We start from the raw sequence: 22,574 nt of genomic DNA, 5'->3' as shown, positions 1-22,574 counted from the left end.
TAAAATGTAAAATATTTTTCTTACCCCATTTCATCACTTCCTCTCACTGTACACTCTCACTCCCCCCATTTTTTTGTTTGAATTTATTTTATAAAAGTATTTAATTTTGTTTACTTCCCCATCTTCAAATACTAATTTAGATATTATTATATTTAAAAAAAAAAAAAAAATTACCCACTCCACCTAACCTTCTGCTTTCAATCTTTTTCTCGTTTTGTGTTAGATATTATGTATCGAAAATACTTTTTACTTGCCGCCACACGACTTTTTAAAAAAAAAATTATTTATGTTATATTCGGTACACAAGTAGAAAAAATATTCCTAAAAATATATGTACATATCTAACACAAAATGAAAAAAATGTAAAAAATAAATAAAAATAATTAGGAACAGAGAGTTAAATAGGATGTGGTAGAATTTTTATTTTTTAAAAAATAAAATAATATCAATTTTTTGGGGGGAATGAGTGGGTGGGTGGTTGTGGGGTGAAGTATGAATTTTTATAAAAGAAATTTAAAAAAAATAAAAGGATAGAGGATTGTTGGCCGGGGGGGTGGATGTGGTGGAAAGGGTAAGAAAATTAATTTAAATTTTATTTTTTAAAAAAGTATTAATTTTCGGGATAGTGATACTTAAATTTTTAATTTTTAATTAATATTAATAGTTTATTATTTAATTTTTATCAAGGTGAAATATTTAATCCATGTGAAATATTATGTGTCAATGTTTTTTCAAATAAAAGAGAGTGCATTACATACACCGCTGAGGTGTGTTTAGTTTAGGTATGAAACTCAAAAAAAAGGATAATTCAGGTGTATTTCTGTCACTTATCTCTAAAATAAACTCAAACTTAAAAAATGGTTAGAAAAAAGTGTACTCTAATTGCTGAGAAGTTGATTTGAATAATTTTTTAGAGCTATTTTATGGAGAGTAAAATATTTTTTATACTTCATATAAATGTAGAACATGCCTACTAAATTACCAAACTCACGTCTAACTTACAGAAATGATTGCAAATAATTCCAGTTAAGCTGTTTAGTGTTTGCCTTGTTACTACGTAACTCTCTATGGGCCATCCAAGTTTCACATCGTTATTAATTGTCCCACCCCATTCCTTCCTGCTTAAATACTGTACTGCCATTTATCGAAATTCTGGACTCTGCTAGTATATCTAGAGTACATGATTCTAAAAGACCATTTAATTATCTGTTTAAGGCTATGTAGTTGATTAGGTTGCAGCCAGAATCATATGCGCCAGTCACCAGACAGAGGAAACCAGAACATTAATTACACTAGTAAAACAATCACGCGAGCTCAAACTATCAACAGCCAGCAGCTAATGCAGAATGTCTTGCCTTACAGTCAAACCTAGTATTCTCGTAAACTACAAAAACAATTTATAAGATTATGCCTCAAAGAGATAAATGAGCATTCTATCAAAGTGTTCTCATCAACGTAGTATATTCCCCTTACAAATCATGCTAGCTAGACCTACCTCTTCAAACATATGCTATTCCCCTCCCCGTCCCAGCATCTGCTGCCTTCTGACAGACTACGAGTGGAATAATAAAGTGTACAATTAGTAAATGGGAAGTAGAGACACAATTTTCTCCATAAGGAAGAAGAAATAAACACCATTGGCATGTCCATCTCCACAAACCAATGCAACGCTCTCCTAGTCCAAGTTGATACCTTGGGGCAACATCGCAGTTGTCTCCAGGATTGTCTCACTATCTTTATCAACTGCGAATTTGTTCCAACCTGGTCCTCGAACAGATAATATTTTTGCCCGATCAAGGCCACCTCCTCGGAAGCCTGTTATTTTCGATGAAACCATGGGCATCACCAGCACTGATGATGCATGAAGTGAGTCTTCTCCAAAGCCTAGTGATACTGAACATGCAGCCTGTGTGAAAGTATATTCTTTAGATATGTAAGCATGAAATATCCTTCATGGAATAGTAAATACGGACAACCATCAGAACCTTTGCCTTTACAATCATATTAGCAGCTTTCATCAGCATAACTCGTCCAAATGATCTTATATCCTTAATTTGGGAGTCTTCAGATGGCATTAACAGCCTGACATGTGCATAAATACCAATAAAAAGGCAGGAATCAGGGAATAACAGGTCATTCTGCTAAGCAATTTTAACCATGAGGAATTAATGACGAGATAAAAGCAAGAATTTACTACTCAATCTCCAATAATCAATGTCTACATAATAAGAGGTGGAGACCACATACCTCTCCTCATCCTGTGACAAATTTGAAGTTGTTGAAACTAAAGAACCATCCTTCACTTCACCTCCTGCAGATATTACTTTTAAGTCTTTCATGCCCTAGGCACATTTTATTATCAAGAACCTGTGATTTAAAATGACAATACCTTTTGATTCATCTGGGGCAAGCAAAGAAATGCCCACAAATACAGAAATCATTCCAAGAATAAACATTGTCGTTCTTAATGCATCAAAGACCTGTGTAAATTTACAATTTTAGGTTTTTAGTCTGCAAACTCACTTGAAAATCAAAGTTGAAACAATTGTCATCCTAGATACAGCAATCAACTAGACTACCAAAATGGAGACCATAGATCTTTCTCCCAACTTTATTGTTAGATTGTCAATATAGCAAGAGCACGCTCCTTGTAAATATGGTAAGGTTTGGAATCCTAATAGTTCTGTAATTAGAACTAAGTTCTTGTTACAGGAGGAAATCTATTAATTTGGAAAAGCAAAAAGCAAGATGTAGCAACTAGATCAAGAACCACAGTGGAATATCGAGTAATGGCTTTGGCCACATGTAAGCTTATATCCTAAAGAAAGATCTTGAAGAGTTGAGAGGTACAGGAGGTGCACCAATGCAATTGATCTGTGACAATCAAGCTGCAATATACATTGCTTTAACCCAGTATTTCACGAGAGAACAAAGCATATAGAAGTAAATTGTCATTCATTCAACAAAAAATTTAGTCAAGGTGCATTGCGACAGGTTTTATCAACCCCAGTGATCAATTAGAAGGCATTCTCATAAAGTCACTGTAACTCCAGTGTTGAATCTGTATTAGTGGCATGTTGAGAGCAAATAATATGTACATTCCCACTTGAGAAAGGCTGTTAGAACTTGAAAATTAGTAGTATGAGAAGTGATTACTCTTTGTAAATATGGGAAAGGTTTAGAATCCCTATATTTGTGCAACTAAAATTAGGAATTATTTCCCTTTCCTCTTTAGGAATACTTGTAAACGCTATTTTAAACCCAAACATGTTTGAGGAAATAATCAAGCAATTTATGCCCAACACACATTCATTTCTAATTCTTTACATCCATTTTAGAAAAGGAAAGGGTGAGGAGAACATGCCCTGCCGTAGACACGGAGAACGAGCAAACCTGGTATTCCTGAAAGTACACAAATCCTGTACAAATGGAGAAAAACGTCCAAGTGATTTGAAACATAGGGACAATAAGTATTGCATCAAAGAACGAAAGTCCTTCATTTAACCTTGCCATCTGCGAAGATGATAAATTCAAGAACAGAGTCAGTTGAATTACACATGTTTCAAGTATTCTATATTTACAACAATTGAACGATAACGCAATGAACGAGTCCATCACTATTACCCAAAATCCAGCTGTACTAAGAAACAGCAGGAGCATGGAATACGTGAACCAGCTGTGCAATGAATAACCACTTGACATGGACAATCTTAACATGTTTGAACTACAAATAGAAGTAATCAGCGTCAAATGTATAATATTCAGTTCTTCCATAGAAGGCAAAGAACCATATATTCCACTTACAGAGACTTCGCAAACAATACCGAACATGATCCAACAGCACCTGAAACAACTGCATACGAAAATGGAAGCAGCATGTGCCAATATGGCTTACTTTCATTCATAGGGACAGCAAGCATCAGTTCTCCTCTCCTGCATGATTGACATTAGATATGCAAGAACTACCGAGATAAGCATCCTCTTTCTCCAATACAGATCTATAGAAAATATGACAAATTAATGATTTGTTGTTTTTCAAACTTAGCATTGTGCTTTCTACTGCTGCAATGTTTAGAAGGATATCCAATTTAAATTTATTTTGAAATAAATTTACATATTTAGAAACTATATAGAAAGTATTATAGGTCACAATAGTAAACAATTCAAAATATTTTAAAAGAATTTAAAAAAATTATGGTCAAGGAAAGTATCCTTTGACACTTCAATTAGTAACTAGGACACATAAAGTGGAACTGTGGCACAGAGAGCGTAATAAATTCCACCAATGAACGGCAAGACCCACTCATTTACAAAAATTATACCAAAAAGCAAAAACCTTACAAAAAGATATAATCCCTACAATGACACCAATCATCTAACATTACCATTTGGATGTGGAGTGTGGAGGAATATCATCAAGGGTTGGGTAGATTTTTTTTTATGATATATCTTTTAGGATAGGGGATGGGAGTAGAGAGAGCTTTTGGGGTAACATGTGAGTTTCCAAGCATTTACAGGTTACCTTGTCAAAGGGAGGCAGTAATTCAGCAAATTAGGGAAAGTGTGGATCAACACATCACTCATACTCTGTCCACCGGTCCAAAACAGAAAATTATCATTGAACCATCGTTTTCCTCCATTGAGAATCTCCAGTGCTTGCTCCTCATTAACAAAACGAAACAAGAAATGGGTGTCGTTCATTTGCGTAATCTTCAACATAGCCACTACAGTTTCAAACGACCTTCGATGAACCTACCCATTTAGAAAAAGCCCAGCCAAATAGGATTTCAAAAGTCCTTCTCTTTAAAGTATGTTCTTCCGACAGAGAGAAGATGGGCTCTCTCGATGGCTCCTTCCTTTGACATCTTCCTCCTAAATCCAAAGTTGGTCAAGCTAAAGCTTCCTTGAAAGACATGTTCTCCATCTTCCTAGAATTTAGAGAAAAGTATGAGCTTCTCTCTGGAAGTCATCCTATATTTTTACTTTTTTTTATTAGGTAAATAATCAATACACATCTTGTATTTTATGACCTGACCTGACCACACCATTTTTTAAAGGAATGGGACTCCATCCAAATTCACCACCAAACTACCTGTAATACCTTGGAACTTGGAAAAAGGATAAAATTAAATTTCTGAACTGAAGTCTGGTTTCAGGTCCCATCTACGGACCGTAGATGCTTCTACGGTCCGTAGATGGCAACGTAGGAAGTGGAAAATAAATTTCAAAAAAAAATCACATCCCAGTACCCCTTTTTATGGTTCACCAGGACGGTCTGTTAACCATTGTATGAGTCGTAGGTAGGTCTCGTAGGTGAGTCCCAGACTTAGTAAAATTTTAAGGGGTAAAGTTGGTTTCTACGAATGGCATGTACAGACCATAAGAAGACCTACAAGTCTTACATGGGTTCCGTCAAAAGTTGGTCTAAATAATAGTTTCTAAATAATAGCTTTTGAACCTATCTACGGTGACCAGTACAGTCCGTAGAAGGACCTAGGGACCGTAGGAGAGGCTCGAAAGTTATTTTTAAAGGTTTTTTGGGTCTTTTTCTAATTGTTTTAACCTAAAACTATGTCGTTTTCCTTCTACCTTGAGCTCTATATAAACGTTTTAAGCCCCCAATTTACCCATTTCAACTCATTCTCCTAAATTCCCTAAACTTGACCAAATTCATACTCCCAATTCTCTCAAGTTTAAGGAAGAAGAAAAGAGCTAGGGTTCCATTCAAGTCTACCAATTCTCCATTTTTCTTGGGCCTAAAGGATCAAGGTATGTGTGTATTCACTCATGGAGTCCTTTCCTCCATGGGGTCCCCAAGGATTTCAATTCCCCAATTCAATTTCAATTGATTCAAGTTAGGGTTTCAATTCAATAAATGTGGATTTCATCCAATTATGATTGATTATCATTAATGAAGTCTTCTAATGCATTACTTGATGTTAATCTATGATATTTAGTTGAAATTTCAATTACCCATGCCTAAATTATGTTTTTCAACCATGATCCTATGATGAATCCATGAACTATGAATTATGAATTTATGAAGATATGCATGTTTTCATGAAGTTATTGTAAATGAATTATGATGTTTTGAAAGGAAAGTATTGATGCTATTGTGAAAGGATTTCTCACTTACTATGATGATCATGATTGTGAAAGGTATTTCTCACAAATGAATTCACATTGCTGAAAGGTTTTCTCATTCATGTTGAATTATGTTTAAGGAGTTATTCTATGTTTTGATCTTGAAAGACATGGATTGGTAGTGATCATTGCATTTCCCTATGTTAAATTGGTATTTTGACTTTTATCCATTCCGTTGGAATTAGACTTAGCACCAAGAGGGCTTCGAGGTGGAGGCTCAAATAGGGTAGTCTCTACTAGCAACCTCTAGTCCCAAACTACATGCCCCGTAGGATGTCTTAAGTGACCTAGCGAGTGGATTATGTACGGATTCTACCTTGGCAAGTAGTTTTCCCTTCTTTCGGTACGAGGAATATACCAGATTACATGATATAGCTCTCATGGTCTTATTGTCGGTTAAAACTAATATCCCAAACAATGACTATGTTTTCTTCAAGCTTTTCTTATGTCCTTTATGTTAATGTATTTGACTATGTTTTATGATCTTCATGTCATTTCTTCTCTATAAGCTTTTAATTGTTTCGTTATTCATTTTAAGTCATGTATATTATCATGTTCATGTTTATGCATATTGCCTCATACTTGGTACATTCCATGTGCTAATGCATACGTGTGCCTACATTGTTTCACTAATGAAGGGTCTAACGCTCCTACCTCTCATACTCGTGGCTAGTTGATCCTTCAGAGGCTTCGAAGACTGGTGAGTCCTCATGTTTCGAGGACTGAGATTCTTTATTGTTTTATGTCATTTTTGTTTTCGACTTTGTATGTGATGTATGGGTTACGTCCCAATCACTTTCCTTATGATGTATTAGATGGCTTTGAGACTTATGATTAAACTTCCGCTTTTTGTCAAACTCTATTGATGTATGAAATGCTATCTAAGTCTTTAATTCTATTATCTTGTACAATGTAATGATGTATGTTAAGTGGCTTGTCTAGGGCCTCTCGGGGTTCTATACGCCATGTTACGCCTAGGGTATACTTTAGGTTGTGACACTACCCCATTTTAGCTTATATTGAATCACTCGACCTTACATGTTTCTAGGAAAAGCAATATGATCCCACTCCACTCAAATGACACAGAGACATTTCTGGGAACAAGTAAAGCTAGAGTTCTCGTCCGGTATATGTCAACCTTCTCTTCTTTCTACGAACACGACATTTCTTCAACTACTAAACCCTAGTGGCAATCTCCTTTTTTACCTTTGATAAGGCTGGCCAAGTGATATCTCTATAGGCTTTTACTGGTTACAAAATCTGATTCTAGATTGTGCGCAAATCTAGCATTCTCTTATTCATTAAAACAGTCCTATGTTGATTGGAAATTTGGATCAATCCAAAAAAATCAGGAAATAATTCCGATTGTTGAGAACATTGTACTTCCAAAACCAGGAAGAACCTAAAAAGAAGGGAGAGTAAAACTTATAACCAAACAGCTCCTTAGCATCCACTTCTAAATTTACCAGTATATAGAGGTGAACCCACGTGGAAGGGTGGAGTGTACGTGCACCTGTTAACTTCGGAAAAGTTATGTATATATTTTTCTTGAGAAAGAAAGTTATGTATATATATGTATATATATACCTTGAGATATGAAAATATATTTTAGTAGGCACCCTAAGACACAGAGAAGAGTTCGGTGCACTGGTTGAAATTGCCGCAAAGCTTCTTTTCTCCACCTAAAGGAAGTGGGTTCGAATTTTGTATCCAGCTTTTCCTTGGGTTTTCCCCTTTTTAGCTAAAAGAAGCTTTAAAAATGGATAAAACAAGGGCTGGCAAGTTTCAAACACACGACCTCATGGGTGTTAAGTGAAGTTTGCATCTGAGAAATATAGGAGAAGAATACTATTCAATTGTGTATCTACATTGTTACATTGAAACCCTACTTATACACACTATGTTAGACTCCTTTTCTAACTAGGATTACTGTTCCTATTCTAAGTAGGATTGTATATACGTATTCCTATTCTGACAATATTTAGTGAACCTGACTTACAAAAGTAGAACTAGTCCCACTTAAGTTGATATTTGACTATAATCATAGCCATGAAGAATCAAAAGGGACACACAGCAATTCTTAGCATAGTCACTTTAGTTGTGGCATGTATAAGCATGCGTGGAGAACAAAGAGAAGTTGAAGTCCATAACTGGAGATGAAGGCAGGAAAGACATCACAAGGAGCAAGCGCCACAGTTTATAGCAAGAGTTTTTATTTTCACCTGGTTATAGCCATCAATAACTCATTTGGTCAATAAGTAGGTTAAAGATGTTAAATTTTCGAAATTTACTTTGAAGGTATATATCCCAAATTCATTACTTCTAGCAGGCTAAGTTTTTATAAGTCACGGTATTTGACATGTTATTTTTTTTTCTTTTTTTGAAGTATTTGACATGTTATTTATAAAGAATGCTATCTATGTTGCTCAGACCCTCCAAAAATGTTGCCGCACCCATGTCATATCATCCAAAAATGCATAGTTTTTGAAGGATCCGACACACACCCAATGGTATTTTTGAAGAACTCGAACAACATCGAATACTATTACTTGACACCAAAAAAAGGTACAGAGATTATTGACTGTGCCATTGTGACTTACTTGTATATTGAATGATGTAAAGCAACAACTAAGACCAAAGTGAGACAGTATAGAAGAAACGTAATGTTGCTGTACTTCTCAGCCAACTGCTCCGGCGTGTAAACTACAAAGAAAGGATGATAATAAAATATAATCTGTTGGAAGCAAGTAACAATCTTTTCTTCTTTTCTACTTTATTTGGTTCGATAAGGTAAACATGAAAGCATATACAATCATACATTACTATAAAGCAGAGCATATGATTGTCTAAATGCATAGTTAGTATGTACCAAAAAGAATGACACATTTCTCTTTGTTGGAAAATATATTATCTTAGTATCCCCATTTTTAAGTAAGGAATTGGCTCTCTGAATGGTTTGAACAATTTGCCTCATGCTCTAAGAGTAATACCCGAAATTCCAATTTCTTAGCAAGAAAAAAAAAAGGAAATAAAGAACAACAATAGAATTATGGGGTAATAAGGCTTGTTACTGATGTCACATGAAATGTGGGTAAATTTTCAACTTAAGCTGGCAGCATGCACAAGGACTCAAGTACCCAGAACTGATTCAAGTATGAAGATCACCGAGCAGCGAAAAGATACATCAGGGTACAACACAATCAGAAAAAGATCAAATGCTCAAGCAATGTCTAGTAGAATGCAACCTTATTGGCGACTTATTTTTTTTGATAAGGTAAATAGTTTAACCTTATGGCAACTTATAAACATAATATGCAGCCTACATCTGCTGAATATACTATGTACAATCCTTTTCCTGCAACTTTCATAGGCCTTTTTCCCCTTCTCAATTCAGCCACTTTAGGTCTTACAGGTTATTGATAAGACAACTACCCAGTGTAATCCTACAAGTGGGGTCTAGGGAGTGTGGGGTGTATGCAAACCTTACCCCTACCTTTGTGGTGTAGAGAGGGTGTTTCCGATAGACCCTTGGCTCAATAAAAATGTTGTTCAAAACAGGCTTCAAAACACAAGAGTAACAAAGTTGTTTTAGCATAAATCAACAACCTTTATAAGGTCCACCATCATCTAGCATAAATTTCACTTTACTTGAGTGTATATGCTAAAATGGTCTGAACAGTCTCATAAGCAAATAACATGGGTTCCTGGTTTTTTTACAAAAAATAAGATCGAAAGTGTTGGTAGCAAGATATAGGCGAAATGGTATGATGGACCCTTGTACTTGTATCAATTTGTATTCTGGACCCTTTTACTTAATCATTTGTCAACTGAACCCTTAGACTCAATAAAACACAATTTAACAAATCCCTCTGACCATTGACCACACTTATGTGGCATTAAAATGTCTGAGTTGGCAAAAGTGTGCAACTTCACGCTCCTTTAGGCGAGTGAATAACTTTTTTTTTTTAACGCCAATATGAATTATTGATAGGCAAAGGCACCACAATACATGTCCGTATATATTGGAAAGGACCAAGTGCCCCATCCTGATTCATTCAGTGAACATAGAAACATCCCAAAAGTTAGCAAAAACGTAACTATTTGGGTTAGGAGAGAGTTTTCATCAACAGATCCAAACTCTTAACCCTAGAAAATCAACCATGTCTTCCAAGCAAGGTGGAAAAGCAAATTTTTGGGTTAAATTTTATTTATTTTTTTAACAGATCAAAGTCTACATAGTAGATTGAACAATAACTCAAGAAAATTGGAAAATTGTTAAAATCAGATTAAACATCATCAAAACTTTCTTCCAACAAGTGATAAATAAAGTTGCCAAACTCATCAATCATAGCTACTTTTCTTAATAACAATCGGGCAACTTCCGAATAGGATCCAAAACAGCATCAAATCAAATGCCTCTTCACTGGTCAGCAGGCAAACTTTTAATAATGTCAGAATCACCTGGGTCAATAATACTGTACTCCAACCGTTGCCAACATAGCATAGTACTCTATCTCAGACTTCCTGATAGGAGGACAGTTGTTGGCAATGATACCAAGTTTTGCTTTGGAGCTTCTAATAGTCTTGAGAACAGTTTTGTATCCCAATGGTCATGGCGGTGAAGAGGTTTTTCGGCCAGATCTAGTGATGGTTGGAGGCGGAAAGGAAATGGTGATGGTGTGCGGCGGAGATGAAGACAGGTGAGGGAGAGAGTATATGTGATTTCGCTGGCAAAAGTGGTGACGACGCCAGCGATGGCTTCTCCAGTAGATGTTGGCCGTGAACAGAGAAAATGAGGAGAATCAGATGTATGAAGGTTTACTATAAGAATAAATTAAAATTTTATTATTTTACCTTTTATTAAATAATTTTGGTTAATAATTTTAAAAAAAAGTTATGAAATTTATGACATGGCACTAATATATATGACGTGGATATGACATGTCATTTATGTAAAGGAGAGTGAGCTACACACATGGGTGGAGGGGCTTAAAAGTATCATTTTAATTGAGTCTAAGGGTTCAATTGACAAATGGTTAAGTAAAAGGGTCTTGAATACAAACTGATACAAGTATAAGGATCCATCAGACCATTTCGCCCAAGATATATACAAGGCACTGTCATAGTACGGGATCAACTTAGAAGTATCAAGTAGGGAGTCGACTATATGTCAGTCCTATAACAGATTTTCATGGTATGAGATATTCTTTTGTAAGGTAAATAATTTTATTTATATTGGAACAACTCCTGTATACACGTAGTATCCAAAAATTGATTGAATGTACAAAATATGGTACTCTTTTTTTTAGGTATACAAAATATGATACTCTATGGAAGAAACCCAATATTCTGTACAAATACAAGCAACTAAAACAACAAGCTTTTCACCTTCCATCACATACCAGGTGACTGGTGGTTGCCAAAGGCTACAAGGAAGATGTTTCCAAGAACAATAAAGGCAGTGGCTACCAGTACACTGCAATACGAAAGATATTTATCAGACTGTAACTTGTATAATGAGGATAATAAGTACCATACATCAGCAATCAATTCTATGAATTGCTGGTAGTCTATACTCAGGTCCTTATTGATTTTAATAGAAGAAATTTAAATGTTATCTTACTTGATTGTCACTGTTTTGTTCAAAACAAAGTAGGCAAAAGCTATGTTCGAGACAAATTGTATAGATCCCAAAGCTGCTAGAAGTGACTGCCAAAGAGGAAACACCAAGATGATAAAGGAAAAAACAAAATACACATCATCCAGAAAGGGTAAATTTTGCTGCTAATGCACTGAAACTGATACTGTGTAAAAAACAACAGATAATGCATCATTTAAGGAGATGCGCAGGAAGAATAACTGTTTCAGTTTTGACCCTTTTATTCTAATCAACTAAAGCAACACCATGCGTGATGTGTTGAAAGAGTGAGAAAATCAGAGATGAGAGCGGAAAACTAGTCTTGATAGTTTGTACACCCAATCTTGTATTCAGTCGTACATCCAACAGGTTACATCCTTGTAATCCATCTGACAACATGCTTGTGCCCAACCATTAGACTTCGCATAAGCATGTTCATTAAATAAAAACTGAAGCCTTTTTCCTTTTTAGACCAATCTCTTTCTATTTTTTCTTTATCTAAAAGTAGCAACATCACTACAAAGTTCACTTACTTGTGTTGAAAAACAAGCTAAGAAGCTATATGTAATATGATTTTACCATTACGATTTACGCTACAAAATGGAAACGAAACCCTTTTGGCTGGTGATATCTTTTATATGCATGTAGATTTATATTTTAAAAATACAAATTAAGTCATGCATGATGTACTTCATAAATTAGTCAAAATGACAAACAGATAGTGTTGAACTGCATGAACCACCGGATAAATGTGATATTTTGCATAATGTCTGGCAATTCCCCTATCAAGGAACAATTTTGCGCTTATTGTTAAGTGATTTTTAATCAATTTGAGGATGAATCTCATGGTTGTGTTTTTTATGCATGGGAAGAAGGATAGATAAAAAGTGGTAATGAGAAAGCAAAAAGGAAACATTAGACAATGAGAACAGAGTGAGAAAAAGGGATGTCCCACTGAGCCTGCAACCGCAGACAAGAGTTCCAAGTAGTGCATCGACTGCAGCACCTTAATTACCGACTGAGGACTGCCAAATTGAAGTGCTGAAATTGATTCGAGCTAGCATTCAAACTGAGATGGAAATTGTGACTGCAGCTCTCGTTTCCTTTTTTTTTCTTTTTTATCAGGGCCATTGTGACCTCAACTCTCTAACAGCAAGCCTTAAATAGTCATCTTTTGATTCTTAAGATCTAAGCATTTTTATGGAGAATAACTCTTGGGCTTTTTCTTCGATACGAAGAATATTTTGATGGATAGTTTTCATCTACATATGTTTTGCGTTGTTCTTGGATATGATTTGTAACTAAACGTTCTAGCTAGGATTGTGATGAACCATAATGCTTTCGTTAAAGTGATTTGATTCTTTCAATCTTGTTCGTACTTGGATGAAGGTTCATTTATTCAATCTTGCTTTGTATTGTTTCTTTTGATGACCCTTGCTTTGTATCATTTCTACTTGTCTGATCAACAAGGTGCTCAATATTAGGTTAAATAAGGTGCTCAATATATCTTTTGAAAAAGGTACAACTTTTTGAAAATCTTAAGTTTTTAATTCATCTCCTTCATAATTAATAGTAAAATAGTAAACTTACTATGTCAATCATTGCTTTCTTAATATGTGTGTCAATTCAAAAGTGGACAAGTAATTAGGGACAGAGAGAGTACCATTTCATGGGGAATCAGTTAGTCGGTATTCTAAAGCAAAAAATGAAAACCAAAAAAGGAGGTTAAATTAAATCAAAAAACCTTTTTTTATACGGAAAAGAGTCAAAAATACCAAACTATGTGAAATTGAACAAAAAATGGCCTCTGTTAATAGTTTGGCCAAAAATGCCCTTATTGTTAATTAATTGAGTCAAAAAAGTCATTTTTGTGATAAAACATATTGTATCTTATCATTTTAAACACATTTTTCCAAATAAAAATAATGTTTTTGAAGGACCCATTTCTTGTTTCTTAATTTTAAAATCCCTTTACTAGTAAAAAGCGGCAAGTAACTACTTTTCATTTCAATCTCGTTTTATCAATTAAAATCAAATAATGTCATTTATTTTTTAACCTGTAATATAGGTCGTATATATAAGATCATAATAACCCATCATTAGTTTCGTTTATATAATGATAACAAAAAATAAAAAAATGAAAATTATAACATTGTTTCAAATCACAAAATATCTTTAAAATATCAATGATGGGGTTATTATTGTTGACCTTTAATTCATTTTGAGTTTAAAATCAAGGAATATATTGGCTAATGCTTATCTTATTTCAAATCGAAAAAGATTAAGAAATAAAAAAAATTCATATTTTATCAAGAAAAAAAATTATCATTACCTATATGAAAATTAATGGTGGGGTTACTTGATCTTATATATATATACACATATATACATATATTATCAGTTTAAAAAGGCATGAGGTTATTTAGTTGTAATTGATAAAACGAGATTCAGAAGAAAAGATCTATTCTATTTTTCTTATTAGTTAAAGGGATTTTATTTTTAAAAAAAAAATTATCATTAAAAAGGGGAATTTTCAAAGAAACGAAACAAGAAAAATGTTCTTTAAAAACATCATTTTTATCAGGAAAAAGAATGTGCTAAAAAGAAAAGAAACAATATCTTTATTAGGAAAAGAGCATTTTTGGCTGAATTAAGTAACAATAGGGGCATTTTTGGGGTCAAACTATTAACAACGTGGGCATTTTTGGACCAAACTATTAACAAAGAGCATTTTTGTTCATATCACTTAGATTAAGGTAGGGGTAAGGATGCGTACATACCATCCTTACCGAACCTCTGGGATTACACTAGTATGTGTTAGTTGTCGTTAACATAGGTTAAGGGCATTTTTTACCCTTTTTCAGTCTTTATAAATAAATCAAAAAACATTTTTACTCAACACAGAATCATTTTCAACAGATATTACCTACGAGGCTTCTTCCTCAAATAGATTATCAATCACACCATCTCACAAGCTTGTCTACAGTAAAATGAAAAGGAAAATGCAAAGAATTGCAGCAAGAACACTCAATTTGATTTGCCTCTTATTCTATGGATGTTGGACCTTTTCTGAAAGAGATTCAGTGAAAGAAAAAGAAATAGGAATAAGTTGTGTCGGTTGGGTTATACCCTAAACCTTACGCAACAGTAACTCAATTGTTTTACACCTCAACATAACATTAGGCAAGTTGGTTGTAACCTCCCCCTCTCCCTCTCCCCTGATCAATGTTGTCAAAAATGTGTTTAAGCCCTGAAGTGAGGCACAAAACATGGTGAGTGCTACACTTCAGTGTCATTATTAAGGCTCTAAGACATATTTTTCCTAGCCGCTCCGAAAGAGGCTGGCACTAAACAATTGATATCTCACTTATCATAATATTTTTTTAAAAATTTATCCATATATTTATAACTAGTAAAATTACCCGCGCCTCGCGCGGAAATTTAATATGACGGGATTTATAAAATAATACTTAAAGCCTATCGATCATTAAAACTAAAACACTATATTATCTTAGATACAAGATTACGTAGTAACGAACATTAATAATGTAAAGGAAAATAATAATTATAACATCTTATCATTTATACTTCAATCAATCATCTTTAATTTTATTTTATAATTTATCCTTTTGCTTCTAGGAAGTGGTACTATTTGATATTTTGGGGAATCAAATGAACATCAACCTGAGATATTAAATTTTCTAATAAATAAAAAATCGTTGGTGAAAGGATAAATAAAATTTTAAAGGCCGAAAAAAGTGAAAAAATATTCTAATTCTATTGTGTAGAAAGTTCAGCCCTACCTCTTGCTTTACATATATCATTTTAAAGTTCCTCATTCAAATGTATCAGAAGTAATTATTAAAATGGAAAATTAAAGAGGTATCAAATTGGACAACAATTCAACTTATTATATATACTTGAAAGGAAAAATTATTACACAAAACTATTCAGTTTGTTTGGGTGTTCTTTAAAAATCAACATACCGCAGTGATGAAGTTCAATTTGATACACTTCTATTCCAATCGCAGTGTCGAGAAACCCTTTTATTACTACAAGAAAAGTATTTACAACTTACAGTAAACTTGAGAATTTGTCCATACTTCATATTGAATATTGGGAATTAATTTATTGTGTAGTTATCTATGTATTTGGGATTAAAACAAGCTCCAGTCTAGTCATATTCCTCTATAGGTCATCTGGCATATCATTGAACCCATGTCAAAAGTTTATTAATTATTGTCTTCTTTTTCTAGTTCACTTCGCACATCAAGGTGAGATAAAGTTTTTAAGGTCTATATGTCCTTACAATGGCATACCAAATTTGAATTTTGTCTTCCAGAGATGGTAGTGTAGATCTTTAAGGAAATTTTTTTATTGTACCTTCAACAATTTTAGTAGAGAAAACTTGTGTAAATACTCAATTAACGTATGTTATTTAATTTGTACTAACAAATACTTATAACAATAACTTTGTAGAAACATAAACAACATAGTTTAAAACATGTACTCAAAAACAGCAATTAATAACGCATAAATTAATAACTGTTAAAAAACATACCAGGATCTGTAACAACAGAATGAAACAGAAAGGAAAAATCGAGCCCACTGAATGTACAGTGTCTCCTTAAGGAAATTATTCCCCTCTAGTACCCGAGGTTTAAAGGAATAGATCCTCTCAGGATAGAACGATTTTATTCACCAGTGTATTGATACAAAAACAATGGTGTGAGTGAACCACTCAACAGGAGTAAAGTACACGAATATTTAATTGTGCAGAAGAAGAAAAAGTAGTTCAAATTTTTTGTTGTTTTAAAATGAGAGGAAATCCCTCTATTTATTGACAAAATATAGTAGTGTGAACAAATGTTTATTGTGCCATATCAGAAAGGTCACGACTCTTTGAAAAAGTTACAACCCTTCGAAAAGGTGACAACCTTCCATAAAAGTTATAACTTTTCATAAAAGTCGCAACTCTTCATAAAAGTCACAACTTTTCATGAAAGGGGAAGGCTAGTTTTGGAAATAAATAAATTTAAAAGGAAATCCTGACTTGTGGTGGCACCACGTAGGCGGGCCTAGGGTTCTCTTTTATATAAATATATGATGATTCATGCTTATTAGTATTAGTCCCGGACGTCTTCTCAAAAAACATTATTAGTCTTGGACTAAACATATATATTAGTATTTTTTTTTCTCAATTTACACCTTTTTACTTTAAAGCCCTTTATTAGCGCTTGGTGCTTAAAGCCCCAATAGACCTTAAAGCTTTTTTGTGATTTTCGCTTTTGATAACACTACCCCTAGTTTACCTACTTTTCGTGCCCAAAGTCAACACAGCCCACTAAATTTGAAGACAAACTAGACAAGAACCAATAAGTACGGACCTGAGCAGCATATCCAAATGAAACGAAATTGAGACAATTTCCTATAGCAAAGAATAGAATACCTGTGTAAAAGATAACACCATCAATACACTAAAATGGGATCAGTACTTGTAAAGAGACAAACTCAAAAGCAATGCTTACCAACTCTCCATGTTTGGAAGTATATAATTGGCTTCATTGTAGACTTTACATTTGTTACCTCATTACCCAGCACAGAGTGCTTCTCCCTCTGAAATATTTATGATTCATTAGAGCTACTAAAGAAAATACAAGTCGAGCCTCTGGTGACAGAGGATAACAAGAAAAGAAAGAAAAGAACAAAAGAATATCAAAATACAGCCATACCAATAAATCATTACGCAAACCTCTCATAACATGCGACAAAGAAGAACTCAAAAACAAAATGCAGATGCTCTTACAAGATTATACTAATTCCAACAACTGAACAAATGGAAGTGAACACTTCTACACCAACCTATGCCTCCTTGTTAGATAACAAGCATGTCTCCGTTATATTGATGTCAAGCATATTATTCGTTGAAGAGCTTCTTAAATAATTCATCAGCGGGAGATTTTCCGTGGATAATGACTCATTTTTTTCCAATTTATTTGGCACACTTTTCATTTGAGATGGTACAATATGGTTGACAATTGGCATCATTCTATTTGTATGTAAGTTTCAAGATTTAAATACAATAAACTATTGGCTAGGTGATACTTCTTCTTGTCTTCTTTTCCCTGTCGGAAGAAGTTCCTTCTCAGTGCATCTATTCTTTTACTTACACTAGCAAGTATTGGAAAGATAGACATCAAATAAGAAAGTAAAGTGTCCGGTTCACTATTAATTAGTATCAATCTACCACCCCTAGATAGGTATTGGCTCTTCAAATTTGTTTATCCTTGTTCATTTCTCCACATTCCAAATCCTTGTTGATTTACTTTTAGTTCCCAAAGGCATTCCAAGGTAAGTTGTTGGCATCTCTCCCACCTTACCCCCAAGTCTGCTTGCAAGGTTCTCTATCTCATCTACTGTGTTGATAGGGTATATGAAACTATTTTCCCAGATTAGATGCAACCTAGAGACTGCTTCAAAAATAATAAAGATAACCTCAAAATTAGGATTTATTCCTCTACTGCCTCACAAAATATCAAGGTGTCATTTGTATACCGAAGGTGTATTACCTCCAAACTATTTTTCTCTCCCATTTGGAAACCTTTGATCCATCCTTTCCTCTTCGCCTTATTCAATAGGTTGTTCATTCCTTCCATAGCTAATATGAAGAAAAAAAAGAGGCAAGGGATCACCTTGTCTCAGACCTCTCTGAGATGGGGAAAACCCATTAGGTTCCCTATTGATTAATATTGAGAATTTGACTGTGTATACATTGTGATATCCATTTGATCCACCTAGGACCAAACCCCATTTTCTCCAGCAGTGGTAATAAGAACTTCCAATTCAGATGGTCATAAGCCTTCTGAATGTCCAACTTGCAAACAATTCATGGCTTCCTACTACCTTGTCTAGAGTCCACATATTCATTTGTAACTAACACTACATCCATTATTTGTCTACCTTTGATGAAAGGTCATTTGTTGTCTATCAACCAAACCATGAATTACCTTCTTCGGCCTTTCTGTCAGAAGCTTGGCTATGATCTTGTACACTCCCCCAATTAAGCTTATGGGTTTGTGGTCATTTAGCCCTTTTGCCCCTGCTTCCTTTGGAATCAATGTTACAAAGGTAGCTTTCATACTTCTCTTTTTTTGATGATCGTGGTTCCAGGCCAGCGTTCGCGCACCTTGACTAATTTCACTTGAAACCTGCCACCTCCCACCAGCAACAGGTACCAAGAAATTATATCCACCAAGGCTAGGACAGATGGAAAGAATCACCTAGTATTTTTTGTCTCCACTGAGTTTTGAACCTAAGACATCAAGGTTCTCAACCAATTCATTGACAATTAGGCGACCCTTAGGTGCATTTCCATACTTCTTTTTAAGAAATCCTTCTCATGAAAATTTTGAATTGCTGCTACAAGCTCCATTCTGATAATTTCTCAACACTACTTAAAGAACTCCATAGAGTATCCATTAGGTGAGGTGCCTTGTCCTCTACACAAGCTTTAATGCTTTCCAAAATCTCCTGGAATTCAAAAGGTGCCATCAATAACAAGTTCTTCTTATCAATAATTTTGGGACAGTTTTCCATTTGTAGATATGGTCTTCATTCCTCTGTTTCTACGTATAGTCAAAGTATGAGACTATCTCTGTCTTCATCTCTTTTGGATCCTCCACCATAACCCTACCCACCTTCAACTTGTCAGTGGTATTGAATTTCCTAAGGACATTTTCAATTTTGTGGAAAAAGCTTGTCTTCTTATACCCGTATTTTAGCCATGTTGCTCTGGATCTTTGTCTCCAAACAATCGCCTCCTTCCTTATTATGTCTTAAAATTCCATTGTGAGAGATAATATGGAGGCAATATTCTCCTACTGCAAAGCTCTGTTCTCATGTATCTACTCTATTGCATCTAGTTGAGCCAAGACATTTTGTTTTTGAGTCCCTAAGTTCCCCTATATTGTCTTACTCCATTCCTTTAGTTTAATTTTTAGAGCTCTCACTTTTGCCATTAGAATAAATACAGGATTGCCCTCATAATTGAATAAGTCCCACCAATCCTTTACCCTCTCATTGAAGCCTTTTGGCTGCAGCCATCACTAGTTCTCAAACTTGAAGTAAGATTTTAATTTTTTCCGTTCTCCACACTATAGCATAATGGGAGCATGATCTAAAACTATTCTTTGTATTATAGATTGTTTGATGTGTCCGAAGATGTCATCTATTTCATAAGAGATGAGAAATCTATCCAATCTTGCTGCACTTACATGTCTATCACCCCTCTTCCATGAATACTTTCCCCCTTCCATATCAAGTCTACTAATTTATGTCCTCAATGAACTTTGAAAGTTTGTCATAACTTTATTGGTTCTCTTGTTCCCCTCTTCTTACTTCATGTTCCCCTCTAATATTGGACGCACTTATCACCCCTAAATAATCTTGCTTCATATATGTGTAATATGACTTACGGCAAACATTGATCAACTTCAACGTGTCCTCCATCCAACCATATTGTTATCTCGTAAAATCAAAAGTGTTTGAGTCACTTCTTATGCAGCCATGTTATCAACCCGCATAACCAAAGTGTATCACAATTCCATTATTAGTCCAACAGTATTGAGTCACTATTATTTGCTTTAATACTTGCATTTAAGATTGTTGGATAGATTTAGTAAGCCAAAAAGAACATGTGTTGTCCATCTCTCTCATCAAAGTTTGTACAGAAATGAAAACTAATGCCTAAGTAGATAATATCACATTAAATTCAACACTGATGCATCATGAATACTTCTTACTGCGTCCAATCAATGATTGCAACAAAAAGAGAAACCCATAAATAGACAGGTGTAATGGGAATGGAAGTGTACAAACAAACAAGTTATTTGTATAAAGTCATCCATCAACTCAAAGGTACCATTTGGAATCCTACTTCCTTCCATTACAAAAAAAAAGAGAGCGAAGAAACAATAGTAAAAGTGAACCATGCTATATTAAATGAGAGTATATCCCCTTTGTAGCACCACGTCTTGCATTCCATATTTGAGCATGAATTGCGAGACTTTTTTTTTCCTTCTTAACAAAAAAAAGAGACAAGTGTTGCATTGCATGCTCAAATATGGAGGCCCCAATTATTTTAATTTGGCGTGGACATGGACACTATACTTCACCAGAATTAGACTTTGACCTAATCAATTTCCTCTTTTCTAAGTTAAGCAATTATTCATTTGCCTACACTTTAAGACAACCAATGTGAGCACAAACTAATGGAAGAGATCAGGAACATCAAAGCACAGGGCAGATATTTCTGTAATGTGGAACATCAAAATAAAGGTTAGAAAGTACCTCATCATGACCTAACTTAAGGAGGTTGGTTCCAAAGTTAATGGCAATGCTTCCAAACAAGTTGATAACGGCTCCAATTACCCACTCGCCCATGGATGGAAGAGATCAGGAAGAGCCTCAAAGATTGTTCAGAGTGAAGTGAGTAGTGTTTTTGCAACTTTGGTAGACTTTCGAGGAGCAGGAGCATCACCGCCGAAGATAATCAGATCCGTGAGGCTAGGAACTGTAAATAGGCAGACACGGTATGGGAAAGCGGAAAGGTGATTATATAGAAAAAGAGATGGGCAGAAGATCATAATGTAAAAATAATGAAAATGAAATTGAGGAGGAGCTGAGAAAGTTCACCTAGAAAGGGGGACCGGCAGGTTAAAAGCGGCTATGTATTGCGTGAAATTTGAAGGAAAGCGGATCAAACAATGAACTTCATTCTTCCTTCTTGTAATAATGAGATATCAAATTTATCTTTGGATTTATATCTAACCCTAAAAATGATATTTGAAGCTTTAACATACAGAGGGAGTTGACAAATTTGTTCAAAGATGATGGCGATGGACTGTCTTGCGTTCCTGGCAAAGTATTGTTTTCTGAAGAAAAAAAAATACCCCTACAGCCATGCCATTTCTCAATTAAAAAACAGGCTGTGGTTGAGGGGTCCATTTTTCAGCGTGACGACTTATCAACCCTTCAGGAGTTGCCCCTGCCCTGCCTGTTAAATGATTGTCGGTCGGTAAAGACTCTTCATTTGGTGCTCAACAAAAAATGATTACTCCAACTACAGTTTTCAAATTGAAAGTACGGAATTGGGCTCATAAATATCACTAATCTACGGAAAAAGCTTATAAAAAGAGTAAACTATATAAATCCCACTACTTTATACTATAATTACTTAGAATCTCGATAGATTTTTAAATTATTTGCTATATCACTTTTTTTCAGTCAGATACATAAATCAAAAGTGGTTAGATACATGTATCTACCATAATTAAAGGGAAGAGATACATTATTTAATTAATTTGAATGGAATGTTGTAACTTAATTCCACAATTAAAGGATTAAAATATGGGATGTAACAAACCATGAATTAGGTGGATTAATTGATATCAAATTGTTATAGCTTTCTGAAAAAGGACTAAATCGCATAGATTAACAGATCTAGCGTTTTAAACTTTTTCGTCTCTTCTTCGTTTCATTCCCTTGAAAACTGAATTTTCAAAGTTATTTTGTCCGAATGGCGAATATAACTATATTGTTACGACATTCGGGTTCGTAGATCTCCGAAAGCGATTACGCAAATTATAGAATTGATGAAATATTATTGAGAGAGTATGCAACCTACAATGATCTAGTCGATGGTATTTCAACACAACTAGGGATCGATTGTTCACGCAAAAGAATGGAGATAAGATACTGGAAGGCAATGTAACTCCAATGGACATTCGAAATG

General features: G+C 34.6%; 1 protein-coding gene across 1 annotated transcript; it reads right to left on the bottom strand.

Annotated features, from left to right (window-relative positions):
* Nucleotides 1–1,314: 1,314 nt before the first annotated feature.
* On the bottom strand, nt 1,315–21,823 carry LOC102593285 (probable magnesium transporter NIPA8). The gene is made up of 15 exons (XM_006338688.2): nt 21,476–21,823; nt 21,131–21,353; nt 17,311–17,398; nt 17,170–17,231; nt 11,768–11,853; nt 11,547–11,620; nt 8,745–8,847; nt 3,805–3,933; nt 3,625–3,724; nt 3,394–3,513; nt 2,390–2,480; nt 2,248–2,311; nt 1,986–2,082; nt 1,693–1,906; nt 1,315–1,552 (listed from the first exon to the last, which is right to left on the bottom strand). Exons 2-15 carry the CDS (start codon nt 21,221–21,223, stop codon nt 1,500–1,502), a joined length of 1,374 nt encoding a protein of 457 aa, XP_006338750.1. The 5' UTR covers nt 21,224–21,353; nt 21,476–21,823; the 3' UTR covers nt 1,315–1,499.
* Nucleotides 21,824–22,574: the final 751 nt, after the last annotated feature.

This window comes from Solanum tuberosum, unplaced genomic scaffold, assembly GCF_000226075.1.
Source record: "Solanum tuberosum cultivar DM 1-3 516 R44 unplaced genomic scaffold, SolTub_3.0 scf00004, whole genome shotgun sequence".
Classification (NCBI taxonomy): Eukaryota; Viridiplantae; Streptophyta; class Magnoliopsida; order Solanales; family Solanaceae; genus Solanum; species Solanum tuberosum.
This window is presented reverse-complemented; position numbering and strand designations above follow the sequence as displayed.